Here is a 16,785-nt window from a genome sequence, read left to right as displayed (position 1 = left end):
TAGTTGACTCAGTCTGACTCTCCTGTGCTCTCAAAACAAAGTCGCAAATACAAATACCAAAATAAATCGCATAAGTAGCTGATGAGAAAGGAAAAGGGCATGGACAACTGCACCTGAGGCAGTGAGCATTCATGCACCATGTGCTGCGTTGAGGATAAGTCCTTTCTTTTCACCACTTCTCTGTGGCCCAGTTATCACACTACTCCTGTGCATGCTGAAGCATTCTTGAGGTGTGCCTGTTCTAGAGAGCAAACTTTGCAATGGATGACGTTTTTTGGCTCCTTTTGAGTTAGTGCAAGTACAGAATCCTAGGTTTTCTAAAGGTAGGCCTCATGGTATGATCATCTCTGGTTCTTAGCCACTGGCTTAGAGTTATATCAGACCAAAGCAAATTGGACATGAGAATGGATTTCAGTTTGTCTTATTGTAATGACCATTACCTTTCAAGAACTCAAGACTGCCAGAGGGTATGCAGGTCAGTATTTTTTAGCTCTTTTTTGGGAAGTATGCGTGTAAAGCAACACTTGGGAATTTTACAAAAAGCATATTTGTATTGATCTATTTGATTTGTATCTCTGACATGAGTGTCTCTACATAACAGTCTGGTATGTGATGTTGGAGTGGCCACAGCCTGCTTACTAACAAAATTAAGAAAACAAGGATGCAATGGGGAGCAGGGTGGGAACATTTGAGACAATGCACTATACATAACAAGAGCATTCTTAGGGATTAAATTGCATAGGTTTACAGTTTGTGGCAATGGAAAAGATTTGCCACAATAATTAGGGTCAAATGAGATATCTGGGAATAAAATCCATATCACTAGGTTTCACGCTCAATGTCTGTTATTCCACATCACGTCCCATATTGTGTATTGTGCGGGTATTACGTAGTTCTCAGTTAAAACTAATCTGTATAACTGTATTCGAGAGAAATGTTTCATGGGTACACTCACTAGAATGTCATGTTATGTAAAAAAAGGTGCCAATATCGACCACCCTTGTGAAATTATGTGTATAGATAGGCAATTGCGATGCTACAGCTCGCCTAACCGTGGCCCCTCCCTCTCTTCTCTTTTCTTTTTCTTTCTTTCCTTTCTCCTTTCCTTTGCCTATCCTGTTTATCGGCTACCAGTGGTCGCCGGTTTAGGCTAGTGTTATCATTAAGGCGCATCACCCTCACGTTATGCATGCACATGTAAAATTTTGCCTTGGATACTCTTGCGTACCCTGCTATACGCTTTCTGTATACCTTGTGAAAACCAATAAAGTATTTTGAAAAAAAAATAAAACTAAGAAGTTTTCACTTCTTTGAAGCTAGGAGTTGGTATTTAAAAACACAAAAATACCCGTGTGGAACCAACGCAGCACAATGTTTGAGGGTTTATTGGATGCACTGGTTCAGTGAAAATGGATCCTCCCCCAACCATTGATACATAGACGCTGATAACAGATAAGGAACAGTAGGTTGACACATAGAGTTTGTTTGGTTTTTCACTCTGCAGTTGTTCTTACTGTATAATCACTCCCTGTGGCTTTCACATAAAAAGCAGCTTGTGCTTTCCGTTTGACTTATGCACAGAATGGATCAAGACAGCAGTCTCCACTTGACTTCACAACAGAGCTGTGTGACTGCAAATTAGGGTGGGAAGGATCTCCTTGACTCAGCGGCACGTGGCATGAGTATAATACCTCACCAGGCCCCACTAATTATATGTTTTTGCTATTCAAAAATATAGGTTATTCCAATTTCTATGAGTCACCAACCATTTGAAGAATACCCATGAGATTAAAGACTTTCTTGTTGTGATTATGCACTATAAATTATACTGCAAATTTGCTAACTTGGTTTAACAAAAAAGCTTGTTTGTGCAGCACAGTTTCTGTTTTTCTACTCCAAAAAGTCTTAAGCTACATTATTTTCCACTTACTGTAAAAATTTATTTCTGCAGACGGTTCCGCAGGCAAGATATACGGCATGGAAATGCCGTTCAACAGTGCTTTGGACAACTGTTTAATGGTAAGTTCCTGCAGTGGTCAGGTAGTGAGTATTGAAAGTCTTAAATATTTTTCAGAAAGAAGAGGCCAAGTCAATAAAGTGTATGTGTGCACAGGACTTTAGAAGGTACCCTCCATCAAGTAAAGCATGCTTCCTGCATCTCCTTTGAGAATTGTTTGCCTAGGAGCATGTTCTATAAAACTACCTTATAAAGTGTATATACCACCGTAGGGTTATTAGGAGGTAGAGAAGCATACAAGGGAACCAATTGTGTATGTGTGTATGGGTATTTATAAAGCACAAACAAACATACCATTTCAGAGCAAGGGTGCCACAGCCAGATGAGAGACACCGGAGCACAGCTTTATTAGACCTCAGCAATGTTAGTAGGAGAGACCCTCCTAATCACCTACATTGCTCTCTGCCTGCACGTGAGTCATTTCAGCCCAATGTGCTCAGTTGGACTCTTACGAGCGTGTGACAAGGCTTGAGGACATGCTTCTTCTCAGTAAATTCAGGCCCTTTGCTCCCGTGAGAATAAAATAGCGTAATGCAGTTAGTGCTTCTGTTCCCCACCAGGAATCCTCAGAGGAGAAGGGAAATTATTTTTCTACTTTAAAGCCCACAAAAAATGTATAAGTTGAAATTGTTTTCTGTTGTGTGGGACTCGAGCAACATCAATACTTTATGACCTGTGGTGGGCAGGCCACTGAAAGTTCGAGGCAGTTGGCTGCCTATGACTCATGTAGAGGGCCTGGGATGAGTCTCACCTTTCCTGCTTATCTAAACTGTGTGATCTTGGGCAAATATTGTATTTCACCATACTTCCTTTATCTTCATTATAACATATAGGAGCCCCTTCAAATGCATGATTTTAAGACATGCATTGTGCTAAATCCTCTCTTATGTGTGATTTAATAGCCTACAATGTTGCTCCATGTATGCAAAGAATTCAGTCCATATGTGGGTTAAGCTTGTCAATTGGCTTTCCTCTTCGTTCACAAGTGGCATTATCATCAGGGCAGGGGAGCAGGGATTTTTTTTTAAGTTCAGGTTTAAAAATCATCCCTTGAAAGGTCCCACTACAGTGATATTATCTGATGAACAGGGGTAAGGGATTTGGCATGTTATAGAAATGCCTTTATTTATTTTAGAAATGCATTGTCATATTTTTACATGATATGTGTTGCATGATTTAGCTGCCAAATATTTTCACAGCTTGAATAATGCAGGGCCCCTTAGAGCCAAGCTAGACGTCTGACTCAGGTCTGGTTTCACCCTCCTTGTTAATTTGTTAGCTTGCCGACCTCTGTTTGAGTCTTTCTCATTGGTAGCAATATGAAGAGCCTGTATATTAACCGCAGGCTTGGAGTAGGTACATTCCACCCCATCCTGTGGCAATATAGCATGTTCTGTAATGTCTGCATTAGCAGATGTGCAGAGTATCCGGTTGAAAGTGTACAGTGTATAACCTGCATTTTTTTTATAATGGTCATCATCTGTTTAAATTTGTCAGTAGATTTAATGGTGGTATGCTAGGAAGGATAATGCATTTTTAGAGTTTTGATATTCACAATTCACAATTGTAGTTTCTAGCATGTTTTTTTACAATGCATAAACTATGCTTTGTTCATGGTGCCAGATTTAGCATATCAAAAACACAAGGAGGAGTAGAGAATAGTGAAGATAAGTGTTGTGGTGACACGTGCAAGATTAGATAGATACTGCCCTCACAAAATTGTGACATGCTTCATCATCGGGCTGCTTCAGTACACCGCCACGCAAACCAATGCCACGGGGTAGAGCAAAAGGTTGGGTAAGACAAGTCAAAACATAAAAAATATATACAGAGATAGTCAATCAAAAATATATATCGGGATCACTGAAAGGAAAGCGTGCAGTGAGGATTAAAACTAGCTCGGAGGTATCTGCGTGAGTTTATTCCTGGATCCTCCCACCAGGATTAAAAACAAAAAGGATGGTGGTGGTTAGAAAAGAGTAAAGAATTCCTACACCCCTCCTTACTGCCCATATGTCAACATGTTTCTGCCTTTTTTTATTGTGCCCGCATTTTTAGGTCACTCAAGCATTCGTCAGGACCTTTTCGATCCCAATTGTTATATCGCTCTCATTATCTGCAAAAAGGTTGGCCAGGAACAACTTGTTCCCTTACGAGGGCTTCCCTTTGTAACACTCTCTTGTAATACTGAAAGTGGAAAAGAGATAACAAGCACAAGAAGGCATTATTCATGCGTTCCCCATTGTCATGTAGCACACTTTGCTCCACTGTACATCATTTGACTAGCACGCCCTGGGTGAATTGCCCAGATCAAGCCACTCCATTCTTATCCACACAGCTCCACTTAGATATGTCAAAACTGTTGGAAGATCACCTTGTCTATGTCAATGCCCAGAAATATGTACGTAGTTCCATCATAGCATCCTTCATTCGAACAGTAAAATGGCGCAGAGTTTAACTTAAAGTTTTGCTTAAACTGGCGGGGGATAAGTAGAGACCCCCTGTAATCACACTCTGGGGGAGAGAAAGGAACAACGGAGATACCAATGATTAATTCTGTGAGGGTTGTTCTTGGACCCCCCGAAGTGCCCCTATCACTGATCCAACACGTTATCATACATTAATTATCCTCTGTACTATAGGAAATGCTATCACCACTAAAAATAAGTCAGGATATATGGCCGTACTCGTAATCAAGTGATGTTCCCATGGTGCCGCCCATATCAATGCTGACTGTCTGGATTAGCCCCGGTTGCCTCGTACGTCCCATTCAGTGACCCCATTCAGCACCTCTTAACCTCAATATGACTAACTAAGTACACCAGATGGCCGTGAGCTGAAATGACCAGCCCAACCACCCCCACTCCTTACTGCATCAAGGTGGGTGCTCCTTCCATTTGGCACTTATCCGATACTGCAGTGTAGGTTGCCGGTGTTTGGAGTGTTATGTATTTTGAACAGCAGCCCCATACGCTGCTTACTGTCACATGGGGCTACGCGGTGCCTGCGGTGTGTCAATATCGCATCCACCACCAAGTTAGTGTGGTTCCCCTCTGGGGATCAGACATCTGTGTCTGTTGTTGCAACTTTATACTGAACTATGCCTATCTCTATTCAGGCTAATAAAATACGCAAAGAAACACCAATAAATAGGCCTTCCTTTATCCATAAAATCACGTATAGGTTTTTTAAATATAATATATTATGTCCATATTTTGCTCACCATGCCATTCCAGTTTGGACCCAGCCATATGCAAATCAGTCTTGACCCTGTGCCCAATGGGAACAGTCCAGCCCGAACTGCCAGGCCAGGTTATGTCCATAGAAACATATCCTGAAAAGCACCATATTCATGACTTCGATTTCTACATAAAGGGTCCTGCGTGGAACTACATGTATGACTCTTTTTCATGTCAATGCTTGATAAGTTGTCGTGGTGCATTAGCCAAGGGAAAGGGAATTCTATTTCTCAAGTAGAGAAAAGGTAGGGGAGTGGTTGGGGGTGGAGGTCCATATGAAAAGAGGGTATAAAGATTTGTGGGAATGTTTGTACCAAGATGTGATGATGTATTACAGTCTCTGATGATATTTGATAGACAGAGGGTGTGTCCCTCTATGTGAACTCGGAGGCTTTTTGTAGGACAGTTGCGTATCAAAGGATTGTGTCAATAACTATAAACCCACTTGTGGGTGTGTCTGCCTATTTATTTAGCAATAGCCATGGAATATCATCATTCAGGCCAACCAGGTGGCTTTTGAGTCTGTAGACCCATTTCTGTTCACCTAGGAATAGGTATCTCATCCTGTCTCCTCCATTGGGGTTCAATCTTTGTTTTTCCACTACTGTGAATGAGATGTCATCAATGGTATGTTGTTTTTCCAAGTAGTGGGCAGTCAGTTTGGTGTTAGATGTGCAGCCTCTAATAGTACTCCTATGTTCCATTATGCATGTCTTTACTTTCCTGCTTGTCAAGCCAATATATTGTTTTTTACAGGCACATGTGATGAGATGGATAACATACTCGGAGATACAATTAGTGTGCGTTCTCTACTCCCATGGTTAGGTTAAACCCACATCAATGGTTTTGGTGCTTTTTGTGCGGTGGCAAACATTGCATGATCCACATCTTTAGAGTCCCTGGAGTGGTGGCAGGCCCCTGGTCTGCTCCTGAACCCTGGGTTGATGTGTATTTGGTCTCGTATGTACCAGAATGTCCCTCAGGTTGGCACTCCTCTTGAAAGAGAAAAGGTGTTTTGCTACATTTAATCCGTTTGAATTGAGTATGCCCCAGTGTGTTAATATAGTTTGTTTGATTTGATGTGACGCTGTACTAAAGGTAGTGACACACACTGGTTTTTCCAAGGTGGTTTTCTCCATTTTCTCCAAGAGGTTATCCCGGTTTGTTTTGCTTGCTCTTGTCCTGGCTTTCCTGATGGTGCACTCAGGGTATCCATTCTCTCTTGTTGAGTTTCCTCGTAAGGAGATCAGCCTCATCCTTAAATGAAGTTCTGTCAGAACAATTACGCCTCAGTCTGAAGAATTAGCCTACAGGAAGTTTGTCCCACAGAGATTTAGGATGGAAACTACCATAACACAGTAATAACTTTCTAGCTGTAGACTTATGGTAGACCCTGGTGGTGAGTTTTCCTCCTTTAGGTTCAATGACTAAGTCCAGAAAAGGTAGTTCTGTTTTAGTGACCATGGATGTAAAATGTACAAGGGGGTTCCTGCTGTTAAGCCAGCCCAGGAACTGGGTGACTGAATTTTCATCACCCCTCCAGATCACTAGGACGTCATCTATGAACCTGCACCACAGTCTGTTGTTGTTAGACCAGGGATTATCTACGTTGTAAATCTGGGTCTTCTCAAATACGCCCACATAGATTCCCGCTAGACTAGGAGCGAATGTACTCCCCATGGAGGTTCCATGCGTTTGTAGGTACAAATTGCCTTCAAACTCAAAGAAGTTCTTAGTTAAGGCTATTTCAGTCAGGTTTAAAATGAAGGCTTGTGGGGTTTGATATGTACGCTCTTCCTCGAATATGATATCCTCAAGTACCTGAAGGGTCTCCCTTTGGGGAATGTTTGTGTACAGGGCCTCAATGTCAAGACCACGTAAGAACTCCCTGTTGGGGTCAAAATCCATTGTCCATGATGCGATTGAGGATATCACGAGTGTCCTGCAGGTGGGCTAGCATCTTCTGGACAAGAGGTTTCAGGTAGAAATCACAACATTGGGAAAGGGGTTCCAAAATGGAACCAATGCCTGACACAATTAGTATGCCTATCTTGCAGCACTTAGTGACTTGGCTAATGTAGTTAGACACCAAACTTCATCCACATTTGGGCTGTTCATTCCTTCAAACAGGGACCTCAAGTCACAGGCTTAAGTACTGAGTAGCTTCAATTGTTAAATCTCTCAATATGCTCAAATGATAGAACTGCTGAAGGTGTGATGTCACTTACTGTGATGTCATACACCGTGAAGTCACACGCCCTGATGTCACACACCGTGATCTCATTTGCATACTGCCCAACTTGGTGAGTCCCCCCACTTCATTTTTAGGGCTTGTGCCTTGCAAGTAGTTAATTGCCAATAATGCAGTCTCCCGTCTGTGCTGAGGCAATCCATCAATGCTTTCACATGATGTTACTGTCACACTGCCTAGCTGCCTTCGGTCAAGCAGCTAAAGACAGAACTTTGGGATTAGGCAACACTGTTAGGGGACCATGACAATCTGCAACCACTCCCACAAAGGACTGCCCAGCTACTCGTAAACATAGAAAGTAAAGAGATCTTCCACAGGAGACCACCCCTGCTCCTCCACATGACACTGCCCCTCCTAGCCCAAAACATCCATATTGTTTGTAGAAATCAGAGTACTGTCTATTCAACTGACAAAAAAAGCAGTATTGCCCTGGGTGTTCTCGCTTTTATGTACTCACCCTGTAGGAAGAGGGGTCTTGGAGGAACTGGGTCATGTTTACTTGCGGGCCATGAAACATGTGCGGATTATAACTAGAATGCTCAATTTTTCAAGGTATGAAAAAGAATAGATAAAAGAAGTGTAAAAATAGGGTTTAGGGTTTTGTGTAAACTAAACTATTTTCAGCCTTTACCCACTATCCAGCTGTACTCTGCCATTAATTGCCAGTCGGCATTCAGTCTGTATTTTGCTGAAACATTGACATTTCTTAAAATGTCAAGGCAATATGAAAGACAATCATGTTTCTTAATTGGCAGACTCCACCACGTGGCTACGTCTTGTACTGCATCTGTTTACTTGATGTGAATCAATTGCTGGGGAAACAGAGGAATACAAAAAATGAAATCACTTGTTTAGTTTATACTTTTCATTAGAGCACTAGTAATTAGCTGTGGTACTGCTTTGCAGCACTAACATAAAATAAAATCCTGGTACTACCAAATAAACAACTTAAACAGAGCACATTTTCAAGATGTTGTGTTTTGTGGGTGATGTTGGAGAAAGAATTCTAAATGTGTGCCCATTTGACAGTTACCACACTAAATTTCAGAACTCCAAAATTTTATTTAAAATGCCCAACAACTGATCACAATCAAAATGTTTGAAAGAAGACCCCAGACCGTTAAAGTTGAAGAACAGACAAAATGTGCTTGGCAATCACAGTAAATATTTTTTTTTAATTTTGGATTTAGCTAAATTGTATTTGAACACAGATCAATATATTAAAATGCACAAATGTGAAATTCTCACATGTACTTGTGGCTGGTTGCACCTTCCCTACTTCCCTAGTCAAACTCAAGGTCCCTGTGGGGAGAACTCTCCAACCCATTGTAAAGCAACTCTTGTGCATTGCATGGATGTTTCTAAACAAGTTATATATTTACCACTTGTAAAACCGTAAAAAAGTATACCTTCATCAGAAGTTCTATTATGCGCTAGAAGAAAGATGGACTACCTTCAACAGCAAGCCCATACATGCATGCAAAGTTATACAATGATTGGAATTTTAGTCAGTATCAATGCTTAAACCATTGTCACCTTTGAGGTAAGTAGAAAAGTGACCAAGTATTAATACCATGGAAGCCGGCTGCCCAGTTCCCATCATGATCGTGAGCATCAAAAGGCCTCAGATGCGTTATGTTAAAAAAGGAGTTAATCGTGGAAGGCCAGCTCATTATCTGTTACTTTGTAATGTTAGTGTGCATATCCCATTGATCTGATGTCTCATATCAAGCTGATTTTCTGCCATATTAGGGGATGTATCATACTTTATTTGATATAGGAGTTTGAGGGAAACGGATCACTTACAAGTAAAATGTTAATGTTTGGTCAACATGTTGTGTTGATGCGATCAATAGTATAAAAAGCACATGGTTTGTCACAATGGTTCATTTTCGTTGAGTAACTTTATTGAAGAGAGCACCCCTAAAGAAATGTAAGAAAGCTATTTAACATTACAGTCAGAGTTACAATGGTGGTCTTTATGTTCACAGACGAAACCGTGACCAAGACAGAAGAACATCTTGTGTATGGAATTGAATACAACAACACTCTTCTGGAGTGCATGCCTAGATCCCTGCAAGCCAAGGTTATATGGTTTGTCCAGCGAGCCCATGAAGCAAGGAAAGAAGAGGTAATTATGTATCCAAATTGGTCACAGCATTTAAAATTGAAATAGCTGAAATGCACAAAATACAGAGACCTTTAGCTGGCCCCTAAATGGATAAATATATTGTCCTTAAATGCAAGGCAATAAATAATTAAAGGTAAATGAAGAGGGGGTATCTAAAAGATGAAGTAGAGGAAGTTGATGTTTTCTTCACCCATCAATCAATCAATCAGGGCATTTTAAGCGTGCTCTTCCCCAGGCTCTGGTTCTGCGGATACGGTGGGTCATTGCTAATGTGAGGTCGGCGGAGTGGTGGTTTCTTTTGGGTATGTGGAAGGAGATTCTTTCATTGAGGTAGTTGGGTCTGATGTGGAGGGATTTGTAGGCATGGGTGAGTAGCTTGAAGGTTACTCTCTTTCCGACGGGGAGCCAGTGGAGGTCTGGCAGGTGTTGGGTCATGTGCTCCTGTCATGGGCTGCCGAGGACGAATCTGGCAGAGGTGTTTTGGATGGTCTGGAGTTTCTGTAGCTGGGATTTGTTGATTCCCATGTAGAGGCCATTTCCGAAGTCCAGTCTGCTGGTGATGATGGTGTCGGTCGTTCTGGCTTCAGGTGGGATCCACTTGTAGGTCTTGTGGAGGATGTGGAGGGAGTTGAAACAGGTGGACCAATAGGTCTTCTGTCTACAAGAGAATTAAGAAGAAGACACAGATTGCCAGGACACAGGTCATTCCTTTACACAACCAGGGTCTTACAATCAGACTGGGCGGTCGCCAGTAGGTAGTTATAGTTAGGACCTAGTTTCCATAGGAAAGTGTTTTTGTTTTCCCAATAACTTTGGCGTTGTTTGATGAATCTTCGCAAAATTTTCAAAACTATTGGAGCTCTCTGGTCAGGTCCTGTCCTGAAAGTTTTGGGTGATTCGTTAAGCGGGGGCCAAGAAAAAAGGGGGGTCCCAAAAAGGATTTTCCCTATGTTATTTTCCATAGGAACTTTAGACAAAGCTACAGCCCGAACTGCTAAACGGAATAACACCAAAGTTGGCAAATAGGTAGGTCTTGGTTCAGAAAGCGAGCCTTTTTTTAAATGGTGTAAATCCGTTCAGTAATTAGTAATCAGTGATGTCATTTGAGATGTCATCAGTGATGTCTCTGACCATGTCATGAATGATGTAATATGTGACATCATCAGCAGTGGATTGCAGGCGCGCGAGATGCAGTTAGTACAACTAACTATATCGGAGGAATTTTAATGGTTTTGTTCGAGTGAAAGGTCCAGCTAACTATAACACCCCTAAAACCTATTATTTTTTCAGTGAATTTCAAAGGTTTTTTAAATGCAAATTCCTAACTATATCAGGCCTGAAACCTATGGTTTTTTCAGTGAATTTCAAAGGTTTTGTAAATGACAATTTTCAATGTATTAATTGTTATACTGATTTTTTTGATACTGATTTACTACATTGTTTAAACGGTTTATATTTAGATATTTTATTTTTTTAATTACATTATACATTACAATATAAAATATACTTTCTCAGAATGAATTACTTTAGTTTAAATACTTTGCAAATAAGCAATAGACTTTTAAGTACAGTAGTTACAGTTGTTGCAATGGGCAACACAATTTCAAACACAAAGCAACATTGAGCTCAGTGTGAATTTCTTGTCGAATGCAATTAGTTACTTTATGGATTACTTTTATAACCACAGGACTGGATCCTAGATTCAGTCCTTGGACATCTCCTGTAAACAGTTGAGTAAAAGCGTTTTGGTTACAATAGTGATTTTTAGGGATTAATATTGTATTTTAAAAGTTGACACTTCGAAAAATGTTCACATAGAATCACCAATGTTATCCTATGGCAGAAAATTCACTTAGCAGGTAAGTAGTGTTATCGTTACTTTTTCTTACTCAGTGGTGGATCCTGGATCCAGCACTGGCCAATCTCCTGTAAACAGTTGAAAGAATGTGTTTAAGTCATACAGACGATTTTTTAGGATTATTTTTAGTTTGTGAAAATAGAAACTTTTCTGCTGAAAACCACACACTGGATTCCTATGGATGGAAATACAAGTTACTGGTAAGTATGCTTAAAATTACTTTTCAGGGTCAGTGCTGGGCTAAAAGATGCAGCACAGGGTTCTCTCCTGATAACAGGTGAGTAAATAAGAATTCGTAGTTCGGCTGATTTTAGAGGAATATTTGTACGTTTCAAAATTGGACACTTAGAAACTTTTTTGATGAAAACCACACAATGGATTCCTATGGAAGAAAATACAAGTCACTGGTAAGTACGCTTAGAATTACTTTTCAGGGTCAGTGCTGCTCTAAAAGATGCAGCACTGGGTTCTCTCCTGATAACAGGTGAATAAATCGGAATTCGTAGTTCGGCTGATTTTAGAGGAATATTTGTACTATGGTGAAGGAAGGGGGCGGGGCCTGAGGTGACATGTGCACACACACCCTGTGGCGTGTTGTAAGTTGGGGAATTAATTACTCTTCAATCCTGCGGTCCCCTGGGGGCCAACTAGCCCACCAGGTACCTCCAGTATGCGCCAGAGAGCTGCGTTGCAGAGAGGTGTTCAGAGGCCACGCCCCTTTTTACAACACTCTGCAATGCAGCTCCATGGTGCTTACTGGAGGTACCTGGTGGACTAGTTGGCCTCTACGGGACCTCTGGATTGAAGAGGGATGAATTCCCCAACTTAAAACGCGCCACAGGGCGTGTTTGCACAGTATCACCTCAGGCCCCGCCCCCTACCTCCACCACTGTGCAAACGTGCCCCGTGGCTCATTTTAAGTTGGGGGATTAAGTCCCCTTGAATCCTGAGGTCCCCTGGCGGCCAACTAGGCCACCAGGTACCTCCAGTAAGCGCCACGGAGCTGCGTTGCAGAGAGGTGTAAAAAGGGGCGTGGTCTCATTAAACCTCTCTGCAACGCAGCCCCCTGGCGCATACTGGAGGTTCCTGGTGGGCTAGTTGGCCCCCAGGGACCCCCAGTATTCAAGGGGAATTAGTTCCCCCTCTGCAAACGCACCAGGGGGTGCGTTTGCAGAGTGGTGTAAGGAGGGAGCGTGGCCTTTGGCCTGATCCCTTTTTTTTCTTCTTCTTTTTTTTAGAAGGGGGGCTGTGCAGCCCCCCTTCTTTTTCTATTTTGTTGGCCCAGGGGACCCCATCCCCCAGGGCCTGCCCCCAATTTTTATTTATAAAAAAAAAAATCGGGAAGGGGGCCGCGTGGCCGCCCTGCCAAGGCCATAATTTGCCCTGGGGACCACATCCCTTGGGGCATGGGCCTTTTTAAACATTTTTTATTCTTTATGGAGGGGGGCTGCGTAGCCCCCCTCCTCTGGCCACTTTAAGGCCCCGGGGACCCCATACCCAGGGCCTGGCCTCCGTTGGGGGCCGTGGGGGAGTCCCCAATGCCCCCTTGGTCCCAGCCGGCTCCCCGCGCCCTGCGGGAGCCGGCATTGCTTTTCCACATGGGGAGCAGCTAACATGCTGCTCCCCATGTGGAAAAGCAATCAGCTTTGCTTCATTGAAGCGAGAGCAGGTTTCCCTGCTCTCGCTTCAATGAAGCAAAGCAGTTTGCAATGACAGGGCGGGAGCCGCGAGGCTCCCGCCCTATCATTGCAGGGTCATTGCAGGTTGGGCACCCCGGGTCCAACAAGGGCAGAGACTGTCAGTTGATTCCTTTGTCTTCTACTGCAGCTTCCCAGAGTGTTCTAAAGAACAACTAGAGCGCTAACAGTCCTACTTATGACAAACGTATTGCACACCTGAAGCCATCTTGATTGGAATAAAGTGGTAACTCTTAAAACATTTAATTTAAAAAGGATCAAAATGAGGGGGTTCATTTTGCCATAGAAAGTATGATTAGTGCTGCAGAAAGAAAAATGAGGGCACATTTTGATTGACTTCTCAAATCTTCTTCTATTTCATTAAAAAATTCTGACATGTAGACTGAAACATGTACTTTCAATACCAGCAGCAGACTTCCATGTTGAGCAGTAGCTTTACTACAGTGATCTAATAAGCAACTAGAGTGCTAACATTCTGAATGTATGGCAAATGTGTGACACATCTGAATGTCTTTTTGAGGAAATCAAAGTAAAAAACTGAAAGTATTTCCTACTGAGGAGACTGTAGTAAATGAGGAAATTAGGGAACTTCATAACAAATAGGTCTCCCAAAATGGCCACCAGAGACAAAAGAGTCCAAATGTAGCACAAATATCACTCAGATGTACCCCAAGTATAGCCCAATGACAGAATGTCCCAGAGTGTTCTAAGGAACAACTAGAGCGCTAACAGTCTTACTTATGACAAAAGTATGGCACACCTGAAGCCATCTTGATTGGAATAAAGTGGTAACACTTAAAACATTTAATTTAAAAAGGAACACGATGAGGGGGTTCATTTTGCCATAGAAATTATGATTAGTGCTGAAGAAAGAAAAATGTGGGCACATTTTGAGTGACTTCTCAAATCCTCTTCTATTTCATAAAAAAATTCTGATGTGCAGACTGAAACATGCACTTTTAATACCAGCAGCAGACTTCCGTGGTGAGCAGTAGCTTTACTACAGTGATCTAATGAGCAACTAGAGTGATAACATTCAGAATTTATGGCAAATGTGTGACATATCTGAATACCTTCTTGATGGAATCAAAGTAAAAAACTGAAAGCATTTCCTACTGAGGAGACTGCAGTAAATGAGGAAATTAGGAAACTTCATAACAAATAAATCTCCCAAGATGGCCAACAGAGACAAAAGAGCCCAAATGCAGCAAAAATATCACCCAGATGTAGCCCACATGTAGCCCAATGACAGAAGTGTGCAAAACACTTATTTTTTGTGTATTTGCAGTTTTATATAGTGCAGACTTGTCAAGTATTGGAGTGCTTTACACGAGCATTGGTTACATCACACAATATCAAATTCATTTTGGTTGTAGACATGGGGAGATTAAGTGATTTGACCAGAATCACAGAATGTTGAGCTGAAGCAGAAACTCCAACCTGGTTCCCCAGTTGCAAAGTCTGCAGCTCTGGAAGTAACACCACATCCTCTCCCCTAGGTGCAACATTTAATCAAGTGGTCAACTGGATAAAAAAACATAAAGATTACAAATAATTTAAAAGTTCTTTGTCGCTATTTGAAAACTCAGAAAATATGTCCTCATTTTAGTTTTTTAGAGCACTAACCATAATTTTGATGCGAATAAGGCCCTCTCATATATGTAATTTCTAAAGGAAATGCTCTAGGTATTACAGTTTTGATTACAGCAGGCGTTCCACACTTTTGTAATAAATATAGAATGTTAGCAATCTAGTTGTTCATTGGGATACTGTTGAGAGGCAGAGGCCAGGGGCACGGACTCTGAAGATTGAAGTCAGGTAGGAGAGTGCAGAGGCAACAATTTGACCACACTGGGCAGGCAGGAAGGGCAGTGGCAGCACAACGGACTATGGAGGGCAGTGGAAAGGGGGGCAGGGGCAACAAACCAACAACACAGGACTGGCAAGAGAGGCTGTGGCAATATAATAGACCATTGTGGGCAGAAGGAAGAGGCAGTTGTAGTACAACCATACATGCCAACAGACCCGTTTCAGCCAGGAAACGTCCAATATTTTTAAGCTCAAATGGGCTTTATTTGATCTGTCTCCTGTCTACAATCTCCTCTTTTTCAATGTAACTCAAAGGGGAAAATCAATACCCCAGTTTTTTTACAAAATCTCCCTCTTACCAAGTTCAAAATGTTCGCAAGTATGGTACATTGGATCATGGTAGGCAGGAGGAATTGGGGTAGGAACATGGACTCGGATAACAGAGGACAGGAGGGACATGGAGAGGTGCACCAAACTGACCCTACAAGGCAGGCATCAGGGTTTGCAGCAGCACAATACACCACACAGCGCATGCGGGACGGGAGTGCAGCACAAAAATCCATAGAAAGCAATAGGGAGGGGACAGGACCATGCACATGGACAACAGAGAACAGAGGGGAAAGAGGCAATGGTAGCTAGCTGACCATAATGGACAGACAGGAGAGAAAGCTGCAGCATAACAGACCATAAAGGGCAGGAGGGACGGATCAGGGGCAATACAATGGAACAGACAAGCCAGGAGGGAGGGAATAGGGGTCTGCACATGGAAACAGAGGGCTGGGGGCAAGGGGGCAGGGCAGGAGCAGCAAGATGAACATGGAAGTCAGGCAGGATGGGCACTAGAAACAAGACACACCATGAAGAGCAACAGTGAGACTATGATGGCATACACACAGACCATGGAGGGAAGGTGGGAGGGGGTCAGGGCAGCTAGCTGACCACACAGGGAAGGTGGGAGGGGCCATGGCAGCACAGAAGACCATGCATGGCAAGCGGGAGGGTTAGTGGCAGCACAATGGCTATGATGGGCAAGAAGGAGGGTGCAGGGGCATGCACAAAGGACCATGGAGGATAGAAGGGAGGGTCAGGACCTGGGCACAGACAAGAGAGTTCAGGGGAAGGGGCCTCACAACAGACCGCGCGGGGCAGGCAGGCGGAGCAGTTGCAGCACAACAGACCAGGGAGGGCAGAAGGGTGTGGCAGTAAAATGGACCATGGAGGACAGGAGGAAGGGGATAGGGGCATGGTATGTGGACAGGCAGGGTGGAGGTGGCAGGGACAGGTTACAGTCATCTGACAATGCTAGGCAGGTGGGAGGGGAGTGGCAGCTCAACTGAACACTCAGAGTGGATAGGAGTGGCAGGTCCATGGAACATGGTGGGCAAAAAGGATGGTGCAGGGGCATGCACAAAGACATCGGAGGGCAGGGGGAAGGAGAATAGGGGCCGCAAGATAAGCACAGAGGCTAAGCAGGAGGTCAAGGATGGGCCATAGAATTGGGCAATGGAGGGCAGGAGGAGTGGACTGGTACATCATGCTAAATGGAGGGCAGTGGTAGCACATCAGACCAGACCATGCATGGGAGGAGGCTAGTCCATGGATTCAGACAACAGAGGATAGGGAGTAGGGGGATGGGGCAGCAGGCTAACTGTGCAGAGAAGGTGGGTATTAGGAACTTTATTGTTTTTAAAATGTGTGTATGTGCGAACTACTTAAAATCTGAACAAGTATGCAGCATAATCTCACTTTTAATCAGGAAGACGAGGACGTTTGTAACTGTGAC

General features: G+C 42.9%; 1 protein-coding gene across 1 annotated transcript in view; it reads left to right on the top strand.

Moving 5' to 3' along the window:
* The window catches only part of SEMA3E (semaphorin 3E), a 612,412-nt gene that overhangs the window by 575,813 nt on the left and 19,814 nt on the right, over window positions 1–16,785 (top strand). Inside the window, exons 15-16 of the mRNA XM_085652902.1 lie at window positions 1,952–2,019; window positions 9,499–9,638. Of these exons, the coding sequence (XP_085509028.1) occupies window positions 1,952–2,019; window positions 9,499–9,638 (208 nt within the window). The remainder of the gene's footprint in view (window positions 1–1,951; window positions 2,020–9,498; window positions 9,639–16,785) is intronic.

Source organism: Triturus cristatus, chromosome 4_1 (genome assembly GCF_964204655.1).
Source record: "Triturus cristatus chromosome 4_1, aTriCri1.1, whole genome shotgun sequence".
Classification (NCBI taxonomy): Eukaryota; Metazoa; Chordata; class Amphibia; order Caudata; family Salamandridae; genus Triturus; species Triturus cristatus.
This window is presented reverse-complemented; position numbering and strand designations above follow the sequence as displayed.